The sequence below is a fragment of the Tachysurus fulvidraco genome, chromosome 18 (genome assembly GCF_022655615.1).
Source record: "Tachysurus fulvidraco isolate hzauxx_2018 chromosome 18, HZAU_PFXX_2.0, whole genome shotgun sequence".
Classification (NCBI taxonomy): Eukaryota; Metazoa; Chordata; class Actinopteri; order Siluriformes; family Bagridae; genus Tachysurus; species Tachysurus fulvidraco.
This window is the reverse complement of record NC_062535.1, coordinates 10,905,064-10,931,546: the sequence shown is the minus strand read 5'-3', so window position 1 is coordinate 10,931,546 and position 26,483 is coordinate 10,905,064. Positions and strand designations below refer to the sequence as shown.

Sequence of the window (26,483 nt, the reverse complement as noted above, 5' to 3'; positions counted from 1 at the left end):
GGAGAGTCTGCATATATACACAGATTAACAAAGAACAATGTGTAATCCTTGATGTTTTCCGTAAAGAGAAGTTTATCCAAAATGTATGGAAGGAGTATCAAGTGTTCAGAAATTGTCCAGAATTTCAAGTTATAAAAAAAAAATAGAAATGATTGGTATACATGGTTCATATACATAAAATGTAATACATGAAATGTTTTTTTTTTTGGACGTTCCATAACATTCATGTAACTAAAATGAAATTGCATAATGAATAACAAAGCACAGTGGCTTAGTGGTTAGCACATTGGTGTCACACCAGCGGGAGAGTTTGCACGCTCTCCCCGTGCTAGCATTTCCTCAAGTGGATGAGTGTGTAAGATAGTGCCTTGAGTCTCCAGGTTTCCCCATGAAACTGTGTAAAGAATATAGATGAATAATAAATATCATCATTAATATCATTAATCTATCCTTCAATAAATTAGAAAATGGGATGAATGGATGATGACAGACCTCTGGCTCACACTACTCACTACATTGCTGATGATTTCATAAAACAGCACATCCTGAGATGTTTTTATTCTTTATCTGTTGTGTATTTGCTTGTGTAGGTTTTCAGCTTAACCAACTTAATTCATGCAATTACAAGGCAATTAGTAGTTAACTAATGTTAAAAAGCACACCTAAAACAACAAAAGTTGACCGACATGTACAGAGAATGGGATACATTTTTTAAATATAAGAATTTTAAGAATATAATAGTCACAGTATAAACAAATAAGTCTTGCGATTATAATATAACTTATAAGAGCAACCATTATAACAATGATGTAACAACTTTTATGATAGCTGGCGATCATCATCATCATCTTTGTAACCTGCAATATACTGTATAACATGCTTTGTTACGGGTCTTATGGCTATTTTGAGAAGCCTGGATCATTTTAAATGAACACATTGTGAAATTTAAATGGTGTAAACAAAAAGAGGGTGGAGAGACTGTGAATTATTGGACTGAAACTACCTATAGGGTCATAGAGTCAACTCCCTGTTCCTTTTGTCACTGCAGTATACAGACAATAGAGCTGCAGATCTGTTTATGATAAGGAAAGTCAACCAGCCTGAATATTCACTTCTGCATTCATTCACGAGGATATAACTGTCTCACTGCTGTCCAGCATGATGAGAAACATCTGACTTGATATTTTGAGGATTTTGAGTCATACTTATGACTCATGGGCGACGTCCCGAACTGTCAGATACACCTTTTATGCACTAAATTGTCTTACTTGCTGTCATTCTCAGGTTAAACATATTTCTGTATTATATTAAATGTTAATACCCAGGATTGTATTTATGTCGTCATTCAATGAGTTCTGTTGTGCAGTACACTTTGTTTTAACGTACACTTAAAATAATGTTATACTTAAAAACTAGTTCTCCAGGTCAAGCTTTTAATTTGGAGGTACAGCTATTTAAATAATTAAAAACAATACCCCAAATAATTAAAGCATTTTGCAAAAATGATTTGCACTTTTCTTTTTTTAAACAATTTTATGTTCAGGAACAACACATGCACAAAAGCAGGTTATATAAATCTTTTGAATAAGAAGTGCTGTGATAGACAGATAATGGGAGTCTAATTCAAATTAATAACTAATTTAATTAGGAGTTTTTAAAAAACTAACATTTTGGAAGATATTTTAACTGATATACATACTTGTTTGATCTATACATATTATCTATATAGCAGTTTTAACAGTTATGGGTAACCCCTATGAAATCACCTATATTTATTTTTTATACTTATACTCGTGAATGTGATGCCAGTCCCAGAAACACACTGTGAATGAGATGCCAGTCCCAGGAACATAGGAATACACTGTGAATGAGATGCCAGTCCCAGGAACACACTGTGAATGAGATGCCACTACCAAGAACACGGTAATACACTGTAATTGAGATGCCGGTCCCAGGAACATGGGAATACACTGTGAATGAGATGCCAGTCCCAGGAACACGAGAATACACTGTGAATAAGATGTCAGTCCCAGGAACACGGGAATACACTGTGAATGAGATGCCAGTCCCAGGAACACGGGTTTACACTATGAATGAGATGCCAGTCCCAGAAACACACTGTGAATGAGATGCAATTCAAAGAAACACACTGTGAATGAGATGCCAGTCCCAGGAACACAGGAATAGACTGTAAATGAGATGCCAGTCCATGACAGGTCAACCATGCACAAACATGTTCACACTTAGCAATTTATCATACAGCCAGTTCACCTACTGACATTTAGAGGAAATCCAGAGTTAACCCAAACACAGACTCGACCTCGAGACCTTGGAGACCTGAGGCAAGACTGCATCACAATTTCACTTTGTTTATTGTTATGCTTCATTAAAATGTATACCGTAAATTACAACATCGTTTTGGCAAACACTGTCATGATGCTGCACCTTTTTTTTTTTTTTTATTTTTTTTTTTTTTAAAATGCTTTGGGATAGTTTATGCAAACATGGCAACCCTGAGTTTTTTTTTTTTTTTGGCACTACAAAAGCTCCTCATTATCGAGTCTGAACGCATCTACATCCGGGTATTTTACAGACCACACCTATAGGAAGTGGTGTCACTGTTACCGAGACCGGTATCGTGATACTGATACTTTAAAAAGTCTTGTGTATTTAAAATAGGGAAAATGTAAATCATTCGAGAATGAGAATGATTTAAAGAATAAGAGAATGAGAACAGCTTCTTTCTCACTTTTTAAATGATAAATAAATAAATTAATAAATAAATAAATTACTTAATAGATAAATAAATAAACATTATCGATAGTATCGGGACCTCGATATCGACCCGCCCATCTTTGTTTCTAACGTTTGACCAGAGCGGATCTGATCCGAGATCAGTCTTAACGCGTTTGCCATAATAGAGAAATCCACTGAATTATTTATGAGAACCGACTCTAGATCATAAGTGGGTTGTTTTTTTTTTTTTACCGAGTCGACTCATCTGGAGTGCGTGTTGTATGTAAAGCAACATGAATCACGAATCGTGCTGATATCGAGTCCATTGGTTTCGATTGAAATCACGCACGGCTTTAATTTGCTCATACGCACTTTCCGCTGACGTTTCTCTCAGCAACACACACACACACACACACACACACACACACACACACACACTCTCAGACACACAGTGTGCTAGCGTGACCAGAAAAAGGGCTGCTCGGTAACAGAGAAGCAAAAGAAACAGCAGCAGGAGACGAGAACAGACTAAACAAGGCCGTGGACGCGGTGAGTGTTTACATCTTTAGACGGGTTTAGTGGCGTTTAAATGCGGAGAGGAGTCGCTGGAGGTCGGTGTATGAACCGAACGTCGCCCTTGACATTGTTAAAAACTTAAAGCGAGTGGATTTGTGTGTGTGTGTGTGTGTGTGTGTGTGTGTGTGTGTGTGTGTGTGTGTGTGTGTGTGTGTGTGTGTGTGTGTTAGTGTTAGTGTTAGTGTTAGCTGTAGCACCGTGTAGCCTGTTTTGTTTTTACCTGCCATTTTTACGTCTTAACCATTGCTCAGTGTCAGGGCCATGTTGTTTAGGTTTATTTAGATCTAATCAGTTTAATACACAGGTTATAGACAGGTTATGTCTCGCCTGCATTGAAAGTGGTGTGGTCTGTGTATCTGTATCTGTGTCTGTGTGTCCCGTCAATGGTCGCGTCTAAAACCGCATACTACCGAACTATAGCACGCAGGCGTCGGTTGCGACGTCCTACTTAGTACGCGAGTATGCGGGCCTGAACGCTAGCTAGCCTGGATGTAGCACCATTCGTGTGTTTGTTTTTATATCCGAACGGGCAGTTTAAGGAAATAAGTGAAGAAAATAACTAACTAGATCGAAGGTAGGTTTTTATTACAAGTCAAACGAACTCAGTGTTGAAGTTTGGGTTAAAACATTTTGTGTTTTTACGCTCATTGTTGTTTGCTAATGTTGTTGCTAACTAGCTTACAGCACTGGCTTTGGGATCATCGTGATTTCTGGCAGGTTTTATATCCGTTAGCTAGTCACCTGAATCTACAGCTAATCAGTAAGGTGAAGTTTGGATCAGTAAAGCCTTAAGTAGGAGGATATTCATGAGGTAAAATGAGGTTATGGAGAAAAAAAGGTGGTTTGCTGACTAATAGCTAATCTTACCTGTATTCTTGAGTCACACTGTGATCTCTTATGATCAGGTTAAAGTACCTGCAGATCTCTGTGTGTATGTTTTTCTGAGCAAGTTTACTTTATTTATTTCCTCCTTTTGCCAACATTTTTTGCATTGGTTTTGCTAGAGTTGTTTTAAGTCTTTTGCAGCATTTGTTTGTCAAAGGTGGAACAGATGATCAGCTACAACACTGAGTGTGTGTGTGTGTGTGTGTGTGTGAGAGAGAGAGAGAGAGAGAGAGAGAGAGAGAGAGAGAGAGAGAGATGGATGGATAGATGACCAGTGTTGACTATAGGATCTGATTTTCTTTTATAAGCTAGAGATCACACTCCTACAAAGATAAGACCAGCACTGTTATCTCTGACCCATGATCACATTGACCATGGTTAATGAGCATCAGCCTTGTTTGATCAAACTATGGAGGAATTAAAACCGGTAGAATATTCCTTATCAACCTAATCCCAAGATTTTCAGTTTCCTTGTACAGAGAATAGAGCTGGAAATCTGTTTAGTCCAGACAGAATTAAAGTCTAGGGGCAGCTGTTGGGTTAAATGTCATACAATGAGCTGGGTATTCAAGAAAGCTGTTTTTTTTTTTTTTTTGCTTTTTTTGGTGTCCAAATTTCAAATCTTGAGTCAATACTATAAGAATTTGTTTTAATTAATGACACTTTTCTTAGGATCGATATGGTGCCGTGACAAATGTTTTCAACCTGACCTCCATATCAGCTGCCCTTAATCTTCCATAACACATGAGCAGGATTTTTGTTTATTTCTCACTACACGGAAACTCGTCAAACCATAAATCCACTACATCTGCAATAGGTGGAGATTATGCTGTTATGTTTGTAGAGTATTGCTTTAAGGCAGCATTATAAATAACAGAACAACAGGCTGATAATCACACCAGCGATATATTGCAGTGTTTGACAATCCAGGTTAAAATGTTATTGATTTATCTCCAATCAGCATACACAGAGAGGTGCATATTTATTTTAGCTGTGAAAATATTTATAAATGGTTTCTCTCTAACCAGTTGTCCAACAATATGTGTGAAAATCCTGTATCATTTGGGTCCCTGTAAGGGTTTAGTTTGTCATGTTGGTTTGTTAATTAGATCTATTACTGTTTGGTGGCAGCTTGCTTATGCTTAATGGCTTATTTGTCTTAACTGATCTGTGGAGTCCAGGACTGGAGAGTAAGCCAAGACACCAAGCTGTCAGTTTCAGCATAGGTTATTAATAAAATCTTACGCATGCCGGTTACTCAAATTTTTACTTGCCAGAACAGGAGAGGTGAAAACAACCACATGCCAAGTTCAAATAGAGGAGGTGAAAAGTTCTGAGTGACTGCTTTATTGTAAAGACGTATCTCTTGAATGTGCTCATTCATCTCTCAGGATCTTACATGACATTTGACCGACATATTGGAAGTGAGAATGTAGTGTTTGTTACATGCCATGATCTTGCACGTTGCGTTTCCTGTTTTTGAAAAAAAATGTCACTTTATTCACCTTACAAGTGTGGTACAAAGAAAGCTAGTTTCACGCCCTGATGGATGGCCTAACTTTTAACTGGTGCAAGTGGATTATGGGTTTGAATTGAACTAGTTTACAAACTAGCCTGGTCATGTTTGCTTGATTACCCCAATAAAACAGGTGATAGTTGTTCATCTTCATTTACCCGCCTACCCTATGACCATTTATTTAAAGCACTTGGGTATCTTATGTTGAGCGTTATGTTTTTCATTGTGTTATACACTTAAGTAAATGAAGCTGATTTTTATTTTCCATGGACTTATGAATGAATAATATCAAGATCGTATGTCATCACAGAATGGACACGCTTAATTGTTTGTAGTAGCACTAAAAATATACAGGATTGTCTTCGAGTCGATTTGCATTGCATGTGCTTAGCCTCTTGTGTTAAGTGTGTGAACAGTATTTTAATAGCCCAAACCAGGAAGAAATAAATGTCCACCTGTCGAGAGGGTGTTAAGAAAGTTCTGGTCCGGTCACATGATTGAAGTGACAAGCTCTTGGCAAGCACAGGATATTCTCAGAAAGACAGGGGTGGCCTTACAGGGCAGTGATCTCACAGTGATGTCCTGGGCTTCTCTGGGTTCACTAGATTACCACTCACAAGCGAGGCCATGTCTGCTTTCACTAACCTGTTCCGTTTGGTACGGCTGTTTTTTTTAAAATTAAGTGAGAATATCTTCCCAATTTGGTCACCGTGACAGCTGCCAGCCAGGATGGTAAAGGCCAAAGCAAGCTTCCTCTGAAACCTCTACTTGTGCAGCATCACACGACAATGTAACAGAATCAAAGGAAAGCCCAGTCTACCCTCTTCCACATACATGAGCTCACTTGCAGGAAATCAGGGCCAGTGTTGCCTTTCCTGGCCACAGATACCCGAGGTATCGTCATGATTCGAACGTCTACTGGCCTGATGATGGAGCAAATATTATTCTGCCATGTATTTCTAATTATTTTTAGCTTAAAATTATCATGTACATTTGTTTTTATACTAGTGTTCAAAAACACTGCAGGGTAAAAAGCCCTGAGACCCTTTCTGTAAAGTGTAACAAGGTTATAGACATTTGTAGAGGATCCTTTCTATTCTCTTGTATGCACAAAAAGCTCTCTAATAAGATGACTATTGTAAGATATACATTTTGTTTTGAAAGTTCCAACTCTGGGGTGTTTTTTTTTTTTTTTTAAGTTTAAAGAAAGAGCACAAAGAAACAGTTACACTTCCTCTCTAATCTTCTTCCTTCTTCTATTCAGGTTCTGAGGAAGGAGAGAGACAGACAGAGAGAGTGAGACTGAGTAAGAGAGACACTGGGCTCCAACCATGCCACTGTTTGGTAAATCTCACAAGAGTCCCACAGATATTGTGAAGGCTCTTAAGGACAACCTGTCCATCCTGGTCAAGCAGGACAAGAAGACAGAGAAGGTGAGCTCATACTTAAGTGTAAGATGCTGCTCTTTATTTTAGTTATGTCAAAAATGAATCTTTTTTATATAACAGTACTTCATAAAATATGTTCTGACTTCTGTGTTATTGCACGTTTCCGCATTTTCTATTCTATCACTATATTTAATTGGGAAACAAAGCCCCTTTTTTTGCCCTCCATCTTGGAGCGTGACTAACATCATAAGGTGAAGCTACTTCATCAAATTGCCATGTGCTCAAAACCAGGCTTTATTCCAGAACCTTCCTTCTTTCTTGGCTGTGGTGCTGTTTTTTTTTGTTTGTTTGTTTGTTTGTTTGTTTTTTTGCTTGTACTTTTAACAGACTTGTCACCAACTAGCCAGTCTGAAGTGAAGAAGCTGCTGTCTTGCTAGGAAGCGTTGAATTCAGAGAACAGCACTTCAGCTACTACTCAAAAATCCATCTGATAATGCAGCTTGAGTATGAGAAGCATGAAGGGTGGCGTGTTGGTGCTGTAGATGATATGAAAACACTCCTTAGCCCTGGGATAAATAGTTCTGTTGAAAAACCTTTCTTAGTAAGATTGATTGAACGAGTGCTCAGCCAAAGACTAAGCAGCATGAATGTGTTTCTGTAATGCTTTGTTCTTTAATAACTTATTTCAGTATGTAATTATTCGGCCGTCTCTCAAAAGACGTGTTTTTATTTATTTAATTGTTTATTTTTTTTACCTTTTGTAGTTCTAGACATAGTTTTGTCTGTGCAACATAATATAAATAAGATTCCTCAGCAGGTGGTTAAATTAAACGTTATATGGAAAATAATTAAAAGATAAACGAATAGAAATAGTATAAAATATAGAAACGGAGAATTGATAGAGCTGAGGGGAAAAAAGAACATTTAATAAACAGGAGTGCTGAGAATGTGCGAGAAGGCTGAGGTGACACCAAGGTGACGATGCCACTGTGCCGCTTTACCTCGTGGTCATTTGCAGCCGCTCGCTAAGCCAGTTTCCTTCAGCTCCTTGCTAAAGTACAGGTCTGTGAATCTCTGAGCAACCTGGTTGGTGTGATTTTAAAGTACCTGGTGCAAACAAGACCGGTCATCCTGTTTCATCAGACTTTGTGTAGACAGCAGAAGGACGGATGCACAGATGACTGCCTGCTCCTGGGTTCTTCCTGTGATGGAGAAGCATTTTATTGTTTGTTCAGTGTTAGTTGCTCCTTTCAGTTATACGTGCATGTGTGTGTGTAGGCCTCCGAGGAGGTGTCTAAATGTCTGGTGGCAATGAAGGAGATACTGTACGGCACCAACGACAAGGAGCCACACACGGAAACGGTGGCCCAGCTGGCCCAAGAGCTGTACAACAGCGGCCTGCTCATCTCCCTGGTGGAGAACCTGCAGGTCATCGACTTTGAGGTGAGTCACTGCACGTTATCACAGTTATGCATTTATTTTCATCGTTAGCTATGTCTAGAACTATAGCTTCTTTATTATTTAAAGGGATTTCTAATATTTACTCCTAGTTTTTCCTTCTGCTTAATATCTTAATTTCTGCTAAAGTTCAGTTGGATTTCATTCTGTAGAGCTGATCACAGGTTTACAGAAGCACCAATCAGAATTAAATCTGCTTACTCAGTTTTAAACAAAGCACTAAAAACTCCCCTCTTTTCTGTTCTCCCAGCCTGTTTATGCCTGAGCGTAAGTGAAACTGCAATTGTATAGAATGTTTACCATTTTGCTATTCTTTACACCACAGTGCAGCTGAACAAAGAACATAATCATTTATGTGCTGACGTTTTTGTTATGAAATTTATTCAACATTTGTGGAAGGAGGATCATGTGTCCGCACTGGAACACAGAGGAGTTTCGGCTTTAAGTTTATTACTAAACCGTAAAATGTACAGCGTGTTGTTTAGGGGTGCAGAACTGCGTATTGTGATGCAGCATCGCAGCATGGATTATTATCATCATATATATTAAAACTGTATAGTCTGAAGTATGTTTTTTTTTTTTTGTTTTTTTTACCTAGTTGTATTTCGGTTATAATGTGAGTACTTGTCTTTTACATTATTTAAAGTTTTATTGTTTGTATAAAATAGTAATAACTCCCACAAAGTTATTAACCAAAATCTACAGAACAGTTGAAGTAATCTTGCTGAGATTCACCAGAAAAACCAACAAACCCACAGGGTTAATAATCTGCTTGTTGCTGTGTAGTAGGCAGTTAGTTGAGAGTGGGCAGTTAGTTGAGAATAGGCAGTTAATTGAGAGTAGAGGTAAATCATTTCAATAAAACACATGCTGATTCAGCCCATGGTTAATATAATAAAAAAAAAACCAATGAATTCTTTGTGAGGAAACAGCATGCCGTATTTTCATCTTTGTGGGGATATGAACGGAGGATCGCGAGATGGGGAGAGGATTGAAAGAGGTGTAGACAAAGAGACTGGAGCGATTTAGAGGAGCAGACAGGAGTGAGGGAGTTGTGTCAAACAAAATAGTTGCCAAATGACTTTCTATCCGTGAGAGTGTCCGAGAACTTGGTTCTCTGTTCCCTCAATTCCGTTAATGATGAACTTTATAAGAGTACACTTAGACCTGACTTGACATAAAAAGAGGAAGATCACAAAGTTGAACATTGATAGAGGGAATCAGGAACTGTTACACACCTCCAATACTATATTACTGTGTTTACATGGACAAACGTTTATCTGATGCTCATCTCATGTACGTGTTTTAATGTAATCTTTTGCCAATCTTTGTGTGCAGGGGAAGAAGGATGTGTGTCAGATCTTCAACAACATCCTACGCAGGCAGATTGGCACCCGCAGTCCCACAGTGGAATATTTCTGCTCCCATCAGGAAGTGCTCTTTATTCTGCTCAAAGGGTAAGACGAGACGAGATATCACTCACCATAGCTTCACCCATCGACTTTATTTCAGCTTAATAACATATTCAAGATCTGTTCTATGAATTAAGTTTTTAATTACACAGAATATTTATGTGGCACAAATGTGTCTGACATTTGTTTAGGATTTTGTTTGCTGTTTCATTGATCTTTTGCGTTGCCTCCACAGGTATGAGACTCCTCAGGTGGCACTGAACTGTGGCATCATGCTGCGCGAGTGCATCCGGCATGAACCGCTCGCCAAAATCATCCTGCACTCAGAGCATTTCAACGACTTTTTCAGCTATGTGGAAATGTCAACGTTCGACATCGCCTCTGATGCCTTCGCCACCTTCAAGGCAAGAACAGAGTACTGACACAACTGTCTAAACTCATCCTTGACTGGAGTTCCTGAGTTAATCAGATTTTCTTGCTGTCATTCTGCAGGACCTTCTTACAAGGCACAAGGTTCTAGTGGCAGAGTTTTTAGAACAGAACTACGACGCAGTAAGTGACCTTTACATGCATGTACATGTTGGTAAGATTATTACTAATCCAGCCAGTATGGAAATTTCTGCAGAATTTCTTAAGGGTAAAAAGCATGGATGATTTCTCGTTTTATGACATTTACATTTAGCAGACACACTTATCCAGAGTGACTTACATTTTTATTTCAATTTATACAACTGAGCAATTGAGGTTTAAGGACCTTGCTCAGGGGCCCAGCAGTGGCAGCTTGGTGGACCTGGACTCCATGCAGCACGTTATTAACTATACCAAAGAAATGTCTTGAAAACAAGTTTTTATTCATTTTTAATGAACCAGAAAGGCAGTATAGCCTTTTTTTTTTTTTAAAGGCTTGTTGGTTATTTATTTATTATAATATACTAGTTATTTAAGTCTTCCCTAATTATTTGAACCCTTCCTTTTTTACAGGTCTTTGAGAACTATGAGAAGCTGCTGCACTCTGAAAACTATGTGACAAAGAGGCAGTCGCTGAAGGTGTGTGTAGTGTAGTGCCCTGTAAGAAACTACAGCCTGTTGTCTTTTCTGTCCTTGCCTCTGATGTGTGTGTGTTTCTGCTGCGTGACAGCTGTTGGGCGAGCTCCTGCTGGACAGACACAACTTCACTGTGATGACGAGGTACATCAGCAAGCCGGAGAACCTCAAACTCATGATGAACCTGTTGAGAGACAAAAGTCCCAATATCCAGTTTGAGGCATTCCACGTCTTCAAGGTAATGTCATGCTTAGGTTGAAAGACATCCGAGTATTTCTTTATCCCGAAAGGACAATCTCTGTTTATTGTGGGTCTGCGTGTGCATGAAGAGAAGAGAAGAGAAGAGAAGAGAAGAGAGAGAGAGAGAGAGAGAGAGAGAGAGAGAGAGAGAGAGCGAGCATGCTATCCCCTCCCACTAAAATAGCATGGCTGTTATCACGGCCTCTGCACCAGGTCATGGATGTCTGGGGCTTTGTTGGTAACCACTTTCTGTTGTGGATCCGCAAATGTAGCCAAAAGAAGGTTTAAAAGAAAAGATGAGAGGCCTACGATAAACAGCTACTGTAACACAAATAATAGGACTGATAATCAGACAGTGAATAAATGCAGTGTTTGCTCTCCTGCAGCAGTCAGATCAGGCAGGTTCAGATTCTAAGCTACAGATCAACACTGAAGCTCTTCATTATCTTCCATTCTTTTCAGTTTTTATTTGTTTTGTTTTTTTCACTTTAGGAAAATGTGTTCATTCTTGTCTGAGGCATTCACACACACGAGGAATAGAGATTGCTGAGATTAGATGAGATTAAATGCTGGGAAAGAATTTGAGAAGAATTTGCTGTTATGCTGGACATTGTTTATACAAACGTTTTGTTCCCTCTCTCAGGTGTTTGTGGCGAACCCTAACAAAACGCAGCCCATCATAGACATCCTACTGAAGAACCAGACGAAGCTCATCGACTTTCTTAACAACTTCCAGAAGGACCGCACAGACGACGAGCAGTTTAACGACGAAAAGACGTACCTCATTAAACAGATACGAGACTTAAAGAAACCCACCTCCTAAACCTTAGCTAGCGATCGTGTTATTAAGCACCTCATCTTTTTACTGAGGAAAAATAAACAGAAAAAAAATCACAAAAATCTATTAACAATAATAATTCTATTTAAGATCTTAAACATTTGTCTTTTCTTAGTCATGAGGCTCGCAAGTGATAGTTTTCAATCACTGATGTTCAGTTATTTTCTTCCTTTTTTTATTTCCTTTTTCTTTGTTTTTTTTTGTTTTGTTTTTTTAACTTTCTTTCATAAGACAGTTGTTAGTTTTATCATCGAGTTATGTGCCACAATAGGATGTGATTAAAAAAAAACCAACATAATGAAACTTAAAGGCAAACGATTTAGTTTCAGGAAGAACCAAAGCTGGTAGCAGCCTCGAGAGACGTGGGCGAGTCACGAGGACCTATGAGAACGATCGACACTTTTTTTGGTTTTTACATTCTGATAAGCTCATATTTTCTCACACACACACACACACCCGATCCGAGTGCAGTTCACACAGCAGCAGTTTGGCCTAGCTCTTGTACAGTTTGTAGCTGTAGTCATGGAGTTGTAGGAAAGGAGGATGCATTCCCCAGTTATTTATAAAGCTGATTTTCACACATTAGTAACTTCATTCTTGCATTCCTGTATATTATTTTTTTTTTTTATTCTTTCTTTCTTCTCTAGCACCTCCTGGTACTGTTGGTATACGCTGAACTTTCATACTTTTCACACACCTGTATGGCTTACTGCCAACTTCGGATGGGGTTAAATTTACCAAAATAAACAGTCATGTTATCCCTGTTTGCTGGGGTTTTTTCAGTATTTTACTTGTCGGGTTTCAGCCATTGATCAGTGGCGCAGTTTATCTGTCTGTATGCTTTATAAATTTATTTTTTTAGTTATCAAATTTCTGCTCGTGAAACAGGGCTGTGTAACTTTTCAGTTCCTACTTGACAACATGTTTACCTGTCACATGTTTAAAGCTGGTTTTAGTCTGTAAGCGAGTGCCCTTTTATAAAACCTAGTAAACATCTATCGGCACTTTGTGTGATGTTTTGCAGCGAGGCTGGAATTCGATTTGTACTATAGTACTAAAGCTTAGAGTTCTGTGCTAGTACTGTAGTGTATCCAGAGCTCTAATCTTCCTATAGGACCTGCTGTAGGAGTCACGTAGTTTAATCCCACTAATACTCTTTCTTGTACACGTTTATTATGTTGCAGTGGGGCGGTTCTGTGCTGTATTTCTGCAGTACTCCAATGTATTTCTCTCTCTTCTCTTCATTAGCTGGTATGTTAGCTCTTCATAGTGATTTTTGAACGTTTAGCTCAAACTTAAACGTAACAGTCGAGGACACGATCATTCAAAACAGGTGCCTTTTGTTGTTGTTTTAAATGTATTCCTGTTTGTTTTTGGGTTTTTTTCCTCATGCTTTTTGTATTTTTAAACAGATCTTTCTAGGGGGAGCTTAATTTAATTTTGTTGTTCATTTTAAATATGTTCTAGTGGAACATATTTTGAATCGATTAAGCAGTGAACCTCTTAACTCACTATATTTGAGTTACTCTGATGAAAACCCTTTTTCATTCTTTGCTTTCAGTCGCTGCACTTGGTTGATTGATTCACTTGTATGATTGTATCATTAGATTAAGCGGAGTTTATATGCTGAGGTGGACTTGACCCAATGTTGTTTGCCAATTATGTGAAATTTGTTCTAGATGTCCATTATACATACTGAATTATTATTATTTTGTTTTTCTTCATCCTTTCCCTTTTTTCTCTCTAATATTTTACTATCGTTATAAGAAGCCAACCTGGATCAAAATACATTGGTTATAATGCCCAAATGTGGAACAAATACATCACACACTACTGACACTGCTTCTGCTCCTCCCAGTCTGAATTAGCACTCAGAGCTCAGGTGGGCATCAGGCTGCTCAGTACTGTGTCATGTAAAGTGAATCATAGAACATTGGTTCCCCTGCTGAAGGGTTTGTTCAACTATATTAGCCACTTGAGCCAAGTTTATTCAATATCTTCTCATCCTTACATACGTGTTACAATGAATGGGAAAAAAAACCCTGAGACTTCAAGTCTGAAATCTTTCCCAATGCCACCCACATCGCATTCTTTCTTCTTCAGTGCTAATTGTACCATATCACCAATAAAGCAAAATTCAAGCATTATTAGTTATTCTCTTTTGTGTGTGTGTGTGTGTGAGAGAGTGAGACTGTGTGTGTGTGTGTGAGAGAGAGAGAGTGTGTGTGTGTGTGTGAGAGAGAGAGAGAGAGAGAGAGAAAGAACGTGTTTCTCCTACAGCTTACCCAGGTCTCAACAGATTACACCTCGTCTGTGTGGTAAATTGTTCACAAGACATCAACACACATCGAGAATTGTTAGGGTTTTTTTTTTCACCGCACACACGTTACTCTTACATCATTTGATCTCTTTTGAAGACTTTAATATCAATCCACAACCGCTACATAGTAAAACATTGTGAGAATCCGTTTAAATTCTGAAATATACCAAACTTTACACACTGAAAAGCAAAACCTTAGCATTGCTCTCAATTCCTTTTGCATTCGGACCAGAAGATTATATTCTGCGTGACAGAAATCAGTGTAATTCCTCAATTAATTTCACACTAAAATACTGTCACAGTAATTATCAATTAGAAACATGGCTCCTTCCTGTCGTACGGCTGTTGAGCGAGATTCCTGCTTGATGAATTGCTATATAATGCACTGAGTAGATACATTCTTGTGTCACAGTCAGCGTTTAAAGTTTAACAACAACAAAAAAAACCCTGAAATGTAAGGTTTTACGTGAAATAAACACGGTGCATTAAAGGTTTAGTGGCGTGTTGAAATCAGGCCAAAAACAAAGCCAAATACTCTGTTTATTGGATTTCAAGTTTCTTAAGCAATCAGAAGTAACAGAAAAATGATGGTAATATCTGTTCTATTTACCTTTTACAAACAAGAGAAACACACACACGGTTAATAAATGACATCACAATCAAAAGTTCTATTTAAAAATGAAATTAAAACAATACTAATAATTGTTCAAATCTGACTGCTGTGCAAATGAAATGATTCATGAGCAAGTGCATGCTTTTGGGGCTTCATGTACAAAATGGATCTTTTTTCTTAGTGCATAATTAAATCTAGAAAAATAAATCCACTCAACAAGCAAATGGAAATATTATGTTAAGTATCTAAAAATGTTTTTCATATGATGTGTTGTTAATACGTAACTGCCATTTTAATGTTATAGTTTCACTTCTCTCATCACTCCAGTCCACCTCAATAACGTCTTAATAATTGTTCAGTCAGAAGGATGACACGTGTTGTAGTAAGAAAAACCTTAAACTGTAAGCCAGGATTAAAGTTAAAAAACCCTGAGCTTCAGTTTCATCCCTCAGTCTTAGTGATTCCTCACTTTTTCAGCCTCTTATTGTACTGACAGTCCGCAGCTTCCTCTCTTCTGTTCTTCATGCAGCCATCTGCAATTAATAACGAGAAACAGCGCACATACTTTAATGGAATGGAAGCCTTTATTATCACCACATATACATTATAGTACAGTGGAATTCTTTTCTTTGCATATCACAACTGAGGAGGTTGGGGTCAGAGCACATGGGCAGCTATGATACAGGACCCTGGAGCAGGGAGGGTTTAGGGCCGTAATAGTGGCAGCTCGGCAGTGCCGGGGCTTGAACCCCGATCCTTCAATCAACAACCCTAAGACTTAACCACTTGAGCCACCACTGCCAAAAGTGGTTGTCTTTTTAAAATAACATGAGAATATGAAACGGTGGCATCTACTTACGGCTCTGCCCATGTCCTTACTGACAAGTTGCAAAAAAGTGCTCATACTAGTAATACTCAGTTGTAGTAAAATGATTAGCATGAGTAAAAGCTTACTTGATAAAGCCGGACCAGTTTGTTCAGAAGCACTTCTGACCACACCCGACTTCTGCCACTTAAAAATATAAAAACAAAAGACAGTGTGAAAAGTGCGAATGTGTCACCCCCCCCCCCAAACATTCTACAACCTCTTATCTCTCGCTCACATCTGTAATAGATGTGGGATTACAACAAACAAGTATTACAAGAACTTATTTCCCTGTCTTGAGAAATAGAACTAAAATCTGTTTACGCAAAACTCATTTAAATGTATAAAAATCCATCCTTTCAGATATGAGACTCTTGGTTAAACTATACTAGAGTAGTTTTATGCATTAGATTGTATCAGTGTTGAAAAGATGGTAAAACTCCATAACAGCACTTGCTCTGGACTTTTCTGAATAAATCTCAGAAACACTACAAATGTGATGGACAAACTCTGGATCTTTCTTTAATACAAACGGATGATTAAAGGTGGGGTCTCCGATTTTTGAAAGCCAATGTCAACATTTGAAATCAACAAAACAAACACGCCCCTAACCCTAATGGGTCCCACCCCTGTATTGATAGCTCTGCCCACACATACATACGTAACCCAGGCAACTAATGAAAAGAAATGTGTCTTTATCACAGCTGAAGGGAAGAACGATACGATTGCAGATAAACAAACAAGCAAAAATGACACACAAGCATAATCATGCAAAGGAGAAAGGCATACATTAGTTCTGTGAAACAAAGCAAAACCAACGTTACTCACCTATCGAGAAGGAAAACAGCGCCTCTGCGTCTTAAGAAAAGTTATATTTCCAGAGTCAATAACTCCTGAGCTAAACGCTGTTACACACAAAACGCGGTTGTAGCTGCCTCTCTACATTACTACGATAGAAAAGAGGTGTTATTTGTGTAGTAACAGCGTTTAGCTCAGGAGTTATTGACTCGGGAAACTCCAATCTGTGAATATGTGGCCAACTTCCTGCTCCTTCAGTTCTCTCCAGCGCTGGAAAGCTGATCCTATATTAACACGTCCTACTTCTTGCCTTATCGTAAGCCTTTCTTCGCTTTCTTTCTTTGTTTTTATCCTCCATATCAATGTTAAAACCGCTTTCTGCTAATGTCACACATGCGCACTGAACACTCTCTCTGCCCATATTGACAAGCCCCGCCCCTTTCTGCTCATTGGCTACACGTTTGTTTTGATTTTTGTTTATTATTTAGCCCGACTCAGTTTTCTGAAGAATTTCTCAAAAATCGGAGACCCTGCCTTTAAGCAAATGTTTGCTAATTACAATTAAAGGCATCCTTCAGTTTAAAAACAAAACTTCTATATTATATGCCAATGTTTTATATTGGAAATCGGCACAAACGTACGATGAACCTGCGGGTGCCGCGGAGCCGGTTGAAGTTGATGTAAGAGATGTCGTGTTTGTCTTTCCCACTGTCCAGGTCCGTAGTGTAGATTTGTTTGATGCCGGCGCCTTGGATCAGAGGCACACATTCATCACACGGGCATTTAGTGACAAAGAGCATTGTGTTCTCTTCCTCCTTCACATCTGCACTCCTGAACATGGATGAAAAGCCAGAGTTTTGCATGAACAATTCAGAAATGTCTGTGTTCTGGAAAGTTCTCTTGCGAAAATAAGAGGCAGATTAATGTCCCATAACAGCATATTTAAAAGTCTCAGCAAGAATCAAAGGAAAGGTGAGGAAGACAGTAGTGAGAGCCTGTAGCAGTGAGGAAAAGACATGAGACAGAGATGGAGGTAGCAGAGATGAGGATGTTGAGGTTCACTTTAGGAGTGATGTGGATGGTCAGAGACAAGATTGAGATTGTTTGGACATGTACAGAGCAGGGAGATGGTTATATTGGTAGAAGGATGGTGGAGATGGATCAGCCAGGTAAGAGGTCAAGAGGAAGGACAAAGAGGAGATATATGGATGTGTTACATAAGGACATGAAGGTAACTGTGTGAGAGTAGAGTATGTGGAGGATAGAGTTAGGTAAAAGCTGAAAGTAGAAGAAGAAGAAGAAGAAGAAGAGCATATCTAGAAGTGTTCATGTCTTAACATATCACACCCATTTGCCATCGTTTACAATTTCATATTCGTTATCCATTTCTATTATTTAAACTGGAATTTTATTTTTTTCAATCAACCATGTGATCAAGAAACAAGAAGCACAAAGTTCTCTGTTCTGAAAAGAATGATTAATGTTTCTTTATAGAAAGATTCACCATGTCAAAGACTAGATGTTTTAAATCTCTTTAAAATTAGTGTTAGATTAGTCCATGTTAAAGAGCTGTTACCATAGAAACGATTACATAATAGAATAAGCGCGTTAATATAGCATGACGAATTAATATATTCTCTGTATATACTCTCATATAAACGTCACAAACCTGAACGTGAGCGCGTTCTGCTCAGCGTGGATGATGTAGCGGTATTTACGTCGCTGTCTCTCTTCCTGCTTGTCGTCCATCTGAGGAAACTCGGCGTACTCAGATCCCACAGGATAGGCGTTATAACCACATCCCACCAGGTACATGTTCCCAGTGCCATCGCAATGAGGCTGAGCATGGACATTTTACAGCAAATAATATTTATTAATAATAATAATAATAATAATAATAATAATAATAATAATAAGAGCCGTACTGGATCAGTCAAATTCATGCTTTGGAATTATTTCATTAATATTCTGTAAAATTTAAAGCTTTTATAAAATCTGAACTTTTTACCTACCAGTTTGCCTTCTGCCCAAATCACTGTACCTACTCCCACTTTAGGATCTTCTAAAATACCACAAAAACAGGAATAAAGCCATGTTAGACACATCAAATGATACAGTCTGAATCTTTCTAAATATTATTGTAAATTTCAGATTTTAAATCAAATAAATTTTATCTTATATATCTTTTATATCTTAATAAATTAGATAGATTTCATATTATTATTTAAAATACAGTTTATAGTGTTTGTAGCTTTGTTTCTATTTATTTAGTTATTTATTTAATTTTTATATTTTTAGCTTTTATGTTTATTTTTGTATAATTAAAAATCTCATTTTCGGTTGCAATGCAAATTTATATTTAAAATGTAGTTTTTTAGATTAAATTGGTTGTGCGTGTATGTACCCACTGTGCACTTATTAGGAACACTATACTAATAATCGGTAGGGTTTCCCTTTGCTCAGGAGATTGAAATTCTGGTACATGTTTATGTAACATGGTTATGATGTATATATCATAATGTCTGCAATTTTTCTGGTGCAATTTCATTGTGCCAGTCTCCTATTCTACCTCAAATGTGCTCCAATGGAGTCAGATCTGGTGACTGAGAAAACCACTGAAGGACACTGAACTCAGTGTTTTAGGACATGGTGCATTATTATACTGGATTTATAGCCATTAGAAAATGTGAACTTTACCTGAAGCTGTTGGTTCAGATCTGCATCAGATTATTCTGTACATTGCTGCCACATGATTGGCTGATTAGATGAATTTATTAATGAGTAGGTCTACAGGTGTTCATAATAAAGTGCTCAGTGTGTGTGTGTGTGTGTGTGTGTGTGTGTGTGTGTGTGTGTGTGTGTGTGTGTGTGTGTGTGTATTTTATATAATTTTATTATACAAATATTTTATAAAAACAAAAGTTTTGGTTGGTGTGAATTTTGGTTGTGATTTTATCAACATCACAATTTTCTTATTTAGTTTTTATATATTTCTATTATAACAAGGTTTACGCAGTTTAGGTTAAGATGTTTAATTCTACAAAATCTATGGAGATTAAAAACTGGAGTTATATTTTCTTATCTGTAATCTTTAGAGATTATTCTGGATAAACACTAACCTTAAACTCATGTCATCTGCTTTTTATTATATTTCGGTCCATCTTTGAGGAAGCTGTTCTACAGAGCTGTTCTAAAGTTTACTTTTTATTAATAATATTATTTTAGTTGCTAAGTTGGTTTGTCATCTTGATTATTTAAGTGTTATAACTCTGCTTTAAACAGCTGAAGTGCAGCATGGGAGTAATGAGTGAACATGCTGATTAAGTCTTCAGAGCATGCAATAAAAATGCTGATGGTTGCTACTGTGATAGACTGGCAGCCTGTCCAGGCTCTATACTGCTTTATGCAGGGTATGAATCTTCAGCGATAGGGTTGCTATGGCACTTAGTACATGTTAGGCAACAGGATTTTTTCAGGAGAATAAGAATTCACAACCAGATTTTCCTGATAGCTGAAACAAAAGATCAATGTAGTCTAACATGGCAAAAAAAATTAAAAAATTGCAAAAGTTTTAGACGGTAACGGCACTGAAATTTCTTTCATAAGTGTGTTTTAAAGCAACAGTTTGTCAGTTCAAGGAAAATCGGGTCCATGCTAAATCAAACGTGCTAGAGAGATGGAGTATTCCATAATAATCGTTAGAGAAAGGCTTCACATACTGTATGCATCAACATCTCACCTGTTCTGTACGCCAGCACTGCTGCCTGGATGATGCAGTGTCGCACAACATCCTGAGATAATGTCCCATATCCACTTGTTGTTTGTTCTGTCTCATAGAACCCGTATTCATGCTCAGGTACGGGAACACTAGCAGCCACAGAAGCCATAATCCGGATCAGATCCCTCATGTGCTGCCGCAGCTCACTGAAATATGGTTCTGTGCAAAAGTTTTCTAGTTTCATTTTACTGAGCAGCTCCCTGTGCACCTCCACATTCTCAATCACAAACCTTTTAGAAAAACTTTCCCAGTTCCTCCAGCGCTCTTTGTTAAAGAGTTCGTGGACATCCAAATTGGGATCATCAGCTGCCATTCTGCCCAGAAAGTCACTGTTGCGGGATGTCTCCTCTACAAACTGAAGCATGGAGTTGGGTAGAGGTTGGAGCAGCACACCAATGTGTGGCCTGCTGCTGGATTTGAGCTTTTCGGTGGCGGCTGCATCCAGCATAGCTTCCTGGAGACGAGAAACTACTGCACTGCTTCTGTCAGACAGCAGACTGATCTCAGCATCAGCCGGCCAGTAAGAGATCCTGTTCACTCCGGCTGAGAGAATGTGAGGAAAATTCATTACAGAGACAAGATTACGAATAGATAGATCGGATTCCATCAAGTCCAGAATTTTCACTGGAGCAAATAAAGACATACATATTTAAAAGGTATTTTTCAAATCTGTCCAGTTTCAGTGATTCTGTTTCAATGGTTGACAGGAATTGCTCAGGATGTGCTGATGTGGCTCAGAGAGATTAAACTAGAATCTTTAGACCTTTACATATCCATCTATACAAACAGGAAGAAACAATGGTTGCTTACCATTGATAATCATCTTGAGGCAGACAGAACAAGGCTTTCTGGAGAAATAAAGTTCACACCCCTTTAGTCTGGGCCCATGTCTGATTACAGCCACCTGACCGGCATGAAGCTCTGCTCCAGAGCAATGAAGACCCTGAATTCTTTGCTCATGGACCACCACCAACCCGGTGACTTGCACCTGAAACAGACACATTACAGTTCAGTTGTTTCCTTCCAAAGTCTCATGCACAATTTTAGTAACAAAGGCTAGATGGAGAAAAGACTACCAGATTGTTGTAAAAGCAGAATTATGCAAATTCAGGTCATGCAGCAAGTTTATCTGGGGAAGAGGAGGAGCAAGTGTAGTTTAGCTTCTAATTTGTATATTTATGCTTCCTGGGTTTCTTGATGCAGTTAAAAATGGTGGCTTTCAGGACTCTTTTATATCTATTAATATTTGTTTGAAAAACGACCAAGTAGAAGGATTTTAAGGAAATGTGCTCTTCAGGAAATCACTCTTCAAATGGTTGCTTGGTTTCATTTCTAATGAAGGCAGTGAGTAAACAGGTTGTGTGAGAGTAAAACAAAAGAAGGCATCACTCCTAATTAAGATAATCACGTTGTCCTTACAATCCTGCCTTGATGCCCGATGACGCCTGAGATGAAGTTCGGATAATGGTAGAAAGTTCGAGAAGTTCGGATAAATGGTCGAAAATGAATGAATGAATGAATTAATGTTGTCCTTACAGATGCATTGTCTCGTCTCTGAGATTCCTTCCTCGGGAAAAGCTCCATCCAAAGACTCAGTAATGTGAAGAGGTTAACTTTGGACAGTCTTGGTCCATGACCTGAAGGAGAGAGAATGAAATAAATTATAAATAGGATTTTTTTTTTTAATGAAAGGCGGCTGCTTCAACCAAATCCAGTTTCAGGACAGAAGTGAGTCATTTATGTTCAGAAGTGAGTCATTTATTTATATGTTCAGAAGTGAGTCCTTTATTTATATGTTCAGAAAGAAGTCATTTATTTGTATGTTCATAAGTGGGTCCTTTATTTATATGTTCAGAAGTGAGTAAGTTACTGATATGTTCAGAAGTGAGTCTTTACTGATATGTTCAGAAGTGAATCATTTATTTATAAGTTCAGAAGTGCGTCATTGACTGACGTGTTCAGAAGTGAGTCAGTTACTGACATGTTCAGAAGTGAGTCATTTACCATAAAGGATTCATGGCTAATGACTTAGAAGGACTAGACATTATATGAAATGTCAGAATACATGTTGACCTTTTTTGCTGAAGGGGTTACATGATCGGAGACGTGATCACGCCACGTCAACACCATTAATATTGTGTAAATCTATTATTTAAGATTACCCAATGCCTAGTGCGTTAGAAGCTCTTTGGGACACATCCTGTGGTGTAGGATAACAGCCTAGCAGGCTCTAACCTTGCACTTTGCCCTCCGTCTGTGTGCTGCTCTCCTTCACGTTAATGACGTCATCCTCGCCGTTGACGATGAACCCGTTTCTTCCGGTACCCGGATGTAGCCGGTTCTCACGGGGTGACTCTGCCATTCAGTCCTGATCATCAACAAGACGCCTGTCAGCGATACAGTCCACCGGTGTGAGCTTAATCCACCTTTTACAACATCCTCTTCCTATTTAGTTCGACGTCAGACAACAGGAGGAGCTGGTGACTGACCTTTAAATATGGGTTGCCAGATAAGACTGGGTTGCCAGATAATATCCAGGTTTTAAACTTAAATCTTCCTATCTTCAGCACTTTTTAATATTTCTCTTTCAGCCTGGACATGTGGATAAAGTGTACATTAAAAAAGATACCACTACATTTATACTTCTAGGTAAAAGACAGGACTTTAAGGTACAATATTGATAAGGAATAGAATTATTATAAAGTTACAGATTATAGATTATTTTATTCTGAGTGGAAAGCCTGGGATCAAAATTGAACAAATGTGCAGTCTTTGGACAGTCCATTTGGCTGTTTTAAATATGTACAGTGAAAACCTCCAGAAATTGCCTAAAAATGTATAACTAATGTTTGCAAGCAAAAAAATTCATTTTTAAAAAAAAAAAAAATTCAATTGGAATTTATTTTTAAAGGATATCAGCTGCTTTGCTGACTGAAACAAATTTAAAAAACAGCCCGAAAACAGCTGTATTAGTGCAGAACATGTTAAATGACTAAATTTACATCCCAATGAAGTCTCGAGTTTATGTTACTATTATAAATTAACATTCGTTTCCTAAAATAGTTTCTAAAAGTCAATATTTTGCCAGACTAAGTGACTTTAAATGCAATATTTTTCCTGACTTACACAAAACAAGTTAACAAATCTACATGAAAAAGAAAACTCCATGCAAACACACAATGTTTAACAAAACTCAGTCCTTGATTTACGTTTACTTTATTTTTGATTTACGTTTACTTTAACAGTTAATAACTTACATCACTGCTTTATTTTAAATCACCCTAATTTTAAATTTATTTCAAAACCTATACAATATATACATTTCACAAAAAATAAACTTTTTGCCTTTTTTTTTTTTTTACATATTCACAAGCATTTACCATAAACAAACACAAAGCAAGTCATACAAAATGAAAATGATGTCTGTGCAGTCGTTAACTATAGGGAACGGTGCATTTAAATGTGCAGCTTTGTCCTTAATTTACGTTTACTTTATTATATTTTAATAACAGTTAATAACTTACATCACTGCAGCCTTGATAAATCAGTTTATATTAAATCACTTAATTTTAAATTTATTGCTGAATCAGAATCAGAATCAGAAAGAGCTTTATTGCCAGGTATGTTTTCACGTATGAGGAATTTGTTTTAGTGGCAGAAGCTCCACAGTATAACAGAATGACATATACAATAAGTGTGAAATGTGCAATTGAAAAATAAATAGTATGTGTTTTAAGTAAATAATGTGTAAGAATAGTGTTGTGTGTTCTGTGTATGTTAAGTGTTCATCAGATGGATTGCCTGAGAGAAGAAACTGTTCCTATGTCTGGTTGTTCAGGTGCTCACGGCTCTGTAGCGTCAACCAAATGGCAACAGCTTAAAGAGGGAGTGTGCTGGATGTGAGGGGTCCAGAGCGAATGTCTTTCTCCTGAAGTCCATGATCATCTCCACTGTCTTGAGCGTGTCTAGCTCCAGGTTGTTAAGACTGCACCAGACAGCCAGCTGTTCAACCTCCAGTCTGTAAGCAGACTCGTCACCATCCTGGATAAGGCCGATCAGTGTGGTGTCATCTGCAAACTTCAGGAGCTTGACAGAGGGGTCATTAGAGATTAGAGGTGCAGTCATTTGTGTACAGGGAGAAGAGCAGTGGGGAGAGGACACAACCCTGAGGGGCGTCAGTGCTGATTGTGCGGGTGCTGGATTTGAGTTTTCCCAGTCGCACTAACTGCTGCCTGTCTGCCAGAAAGCTGGTGATCCACTGACAGACAGAGGAGGGCATGGAGAGCTGGGTTAATTTGGACTGGAGAAGTGATGGGATGATGGTGTTAAAAGCAGAGCTGAAGTCCACAAACAGGATCCTCACATAAGTCCCTGGTCTGTCCAGATGCTGCAGAACATAATGCAGTCCCATATTGACTGCATCATTCACAGAGGGTCCAGTAAGGATCCAGTGATGTCCTTCAAATAAGCCAAAGCATTAGAGGAAAACTGAATCCGTAGCTATGTTAATCCCTCTCTACTGCTTCTCTCTTTCTACCCATCCTGAGGCATCCAAAAATTGTACCAGCTCCAATTGTCTTCCATGCGATGAAGATTTTGGACCTCCACTGAGATGAGGGCGACTGTGTGAGGATCCTGAGGCATCTAGAGATCTTACAGCTCCAGTTAGACTCTGCTATACTAAAGTGGAGATATTTATCATACTGATTTATAATCACACCCTCCAGTGTCACCCATATGAGGATGAGGTTCCCCTTTGTGACTGGTTCCTCTCAAGGTTCCTCCCCACAGTCACCTGAGTCACCTCAGACTTGCTCATTGGTGATAAATACAAACACATTTAAGCAGAGGTAACAGATATGTTAATACACTTTAGTAAGATGACATGTAGACACACAATACAGGGCTCAGCTGTGACCTGGAGAGAAGCTGAACCTCAACCAGAGAAAAAAAACACAGTACAATGTATTTTGAAAAGGAAATAAAAATCACCGTAATCATACTATACAGTATCAGGAACTGATATGCTTCTGGAATAAATCTCTGATCTTATTACTTTTGGGACGATGAAAAACTATTCAACAATCTTGCAGTAATATTAAGATTCTCCAGAATCACCCACGGACAGAAGTCTCTACATGACAGACGGTGTTGCAAAGCAGGCGAAGACGTTGTCGGTGCAGCTGAAACGAGTGAGGTGGGGTAAGACAATGGAAAGGCCACGGCACTGGCCCCACGCACCCGGCCACTATGCGTCTTCGCTGCCGAGGTGTGTGTGGAGTGACAGGCTGCTACCTCCACAATTCTAAAGAATAATCAGAGGAAAGGGAGGGAATAGATAAGGAAACTCATCAGAGGCTAAAAACCAGTTGAGGAACACTATCAAAGCATTCCTGAACAGACTAGAGGTCCAAAATTCATCTCAGTAAATTTTTCTTTTTATAAAATGCTATATTCCTGCAATTGCAGGAAGAGGAGGAAAAACAAGAGCAACCTGACAGGAAAGGGATCCAAGACACAACAATGTGGAGAAGTACTGGCATGCTGACCATCCACACACACACACAGACACACACACAGACACACACACAGACACACACAGACACAGACTCTTTGTCATTAACTCAGTGTGCCACACCTAGCATTTAGCCATAATAGCCTGACTTGTGCACTTAGAAAAAATAGAAAACAAAAATAAGTGCAAGCAAAAACGTCCACAGTCATACCTATACAAATCCACCGTCATACCTCTCTTTCTCAGCCATGCACTGAACAGGGCTAAGCTTATTGCTCTTGTTGCCTGTGCCAAGCTGACCATAAGTGTTGGCTCCCCATGCATATAACAGTCCCTCATCTGTTAGTGCAAGTGAGTGGGCATAACCACAGGCTATCTGAAACACATGGCAAAACCATTATCTCAATACAATAAGCTAAATGAGATTTATCTTTGCATCAACCTACAACTGTTTCATTACAATAAACTAAAGATTGAATTGTTGTTTAAACTAAAAATTTC

At 38.4% G+C, this 26,483-nt stretch overlaps 2 protein-coding genes and 1 pseudogene across 6 annotated transcripts; 1 reads left to right on the top strand and 2 right to left on the bottom strand.

The window, feature by feature from the left end:
* Window positions 1-2,908: 2,908 nt before the first annotated feature.
* cab39l (calcium binding protein 39-like) lies at window positions 2,909-14,240 on the top strand. Of its 4 annotated transcripts, none has more exons than XM_047803266.1 (10): window positions 2,909-3,285; window positions 6,978-7,146; window positions 8,380-8,544; window positions 9,158-9,175; window positions 9,898-10,016; window positions 10,207-10,375; window positions 10,464-10,523; window positions 10,953-11,018; window positions 11,110-11,253; window positions 11,899-14,240. In XM_047803266.1, exons 2-10 carry the CDS (start codon window positions 7,045-7,047, stop codon window positions 12,076-12,078), a joined length of 1,023 nt encoding a protein of 340 aa, XP_047659222.1. In that variant the 5' UTR covers window positions 2,909-3,285; window positions 6,978-7,044; the 3' UTR covers window positions 12,079-14,240. The 4 variants fall into 4 exon arrangements, with proteins under 4 accessions (XP_047659222.1, XP_027011903.1, XP_047659223.1 ...); XM_047803267.1 differs by lacking the exon at window positions 2,909-3,285 and adding an exon at window positions 3,491-3,886; XM_047803268.1 differs by lacking the exon at window positions 2,909-3,285 and adding an exon at window positions 6,587-6,607.
* Window positions 14,241-14,935: 695 nt separating this feature from the next.
* Window positions 14,936-22,955, bottom strand: cdadc1 (cytidine and dCMP deaminase domain containing 1). 2 transcript variants are annotated; one of them, XM_027156101.2, is made up of 9 exons: window positions 22,703-22,842; window positions 22,004-22,104; window positions 21,278-21,455; window positions 20,429-21,010; window positions 18,702-18,751; window positions 18,359-18,528; window positions 17,331-17,520; window positions 15,981-16,038; window positions 14,936-15,559 (listed from the first exon to the last, which is right to left on the bottom strand). In XM_027156101.2, exons 1-9 carry the CDS (start codon window positions 22,827-22,829, stop codon window positions 15,492-15,494), a joined length of 1,524 nt encoding a protein of 507 aa, XP_027011902.1. In that variant the 5' UTR covers window positions 22,830-22,842; the 3' UTR covers window positions 14,936-15,491. The 2 variants fall into 2 exon arrangements, with proteins under 2 accessions (XP_027011902.1, XP_047659221.1); XM_047803265.1 differs by lacking the exon at window positions 17,331-17,520 and having other exon boundaries at window positions 22,703-22,955.
* A 2,241-nt stretch (window positions 22,956-25,196) lies between these two features.
* Window positions 25,197-26,483, bottom strand: part of LOC113648774 — a 52,602-nt pseudogene continuing 51,315 nt past the window's right edge.

Coding starts and splice junctions, on each gene's coding strand:
- cab39l (XM_047803266.1), top strand. CDS start 7,045: ATGCCACTGTTTGGTAAATCTCACAAGAGTCCCACAGATATTGTGAAG. Junction 7,147..8,379: donor AGGACAAGAAGACAGAGAAG/GTGAGCTCATAC, acceptor GTGTGTGTGTAG/GCCTCCGAGGAGGTGTCTAA. Junction 11,254..11,898: donor AGGCATTCCACGTCTTCAAG/GTAATGTCATGC, acceptor TCCCTCTCTCAG/GTGTTTGTGGCGAACCCTAA.
- cdadc1 (XM_027156101.2), bottom strand. CDS start 22,829: ATGGCAGAGTCACCCCGTGAGAACCGGCTACATCCGGGTACCGGAAGA. Junction 21,011..21,277: donor CCTCAAGATGATTATCAATG/GTAAGCAACCAT, acceptor ACATTCTCTCAG/CCGGAGTGAACAGGATCTCT. Junction 18,752..20,428: donor AGTGCTGGCGTACAGAACAG/GTGAGATGTTGA, acceptor GTGGTATTTTAG/AAGATCCTAAAGTGGGAGTA.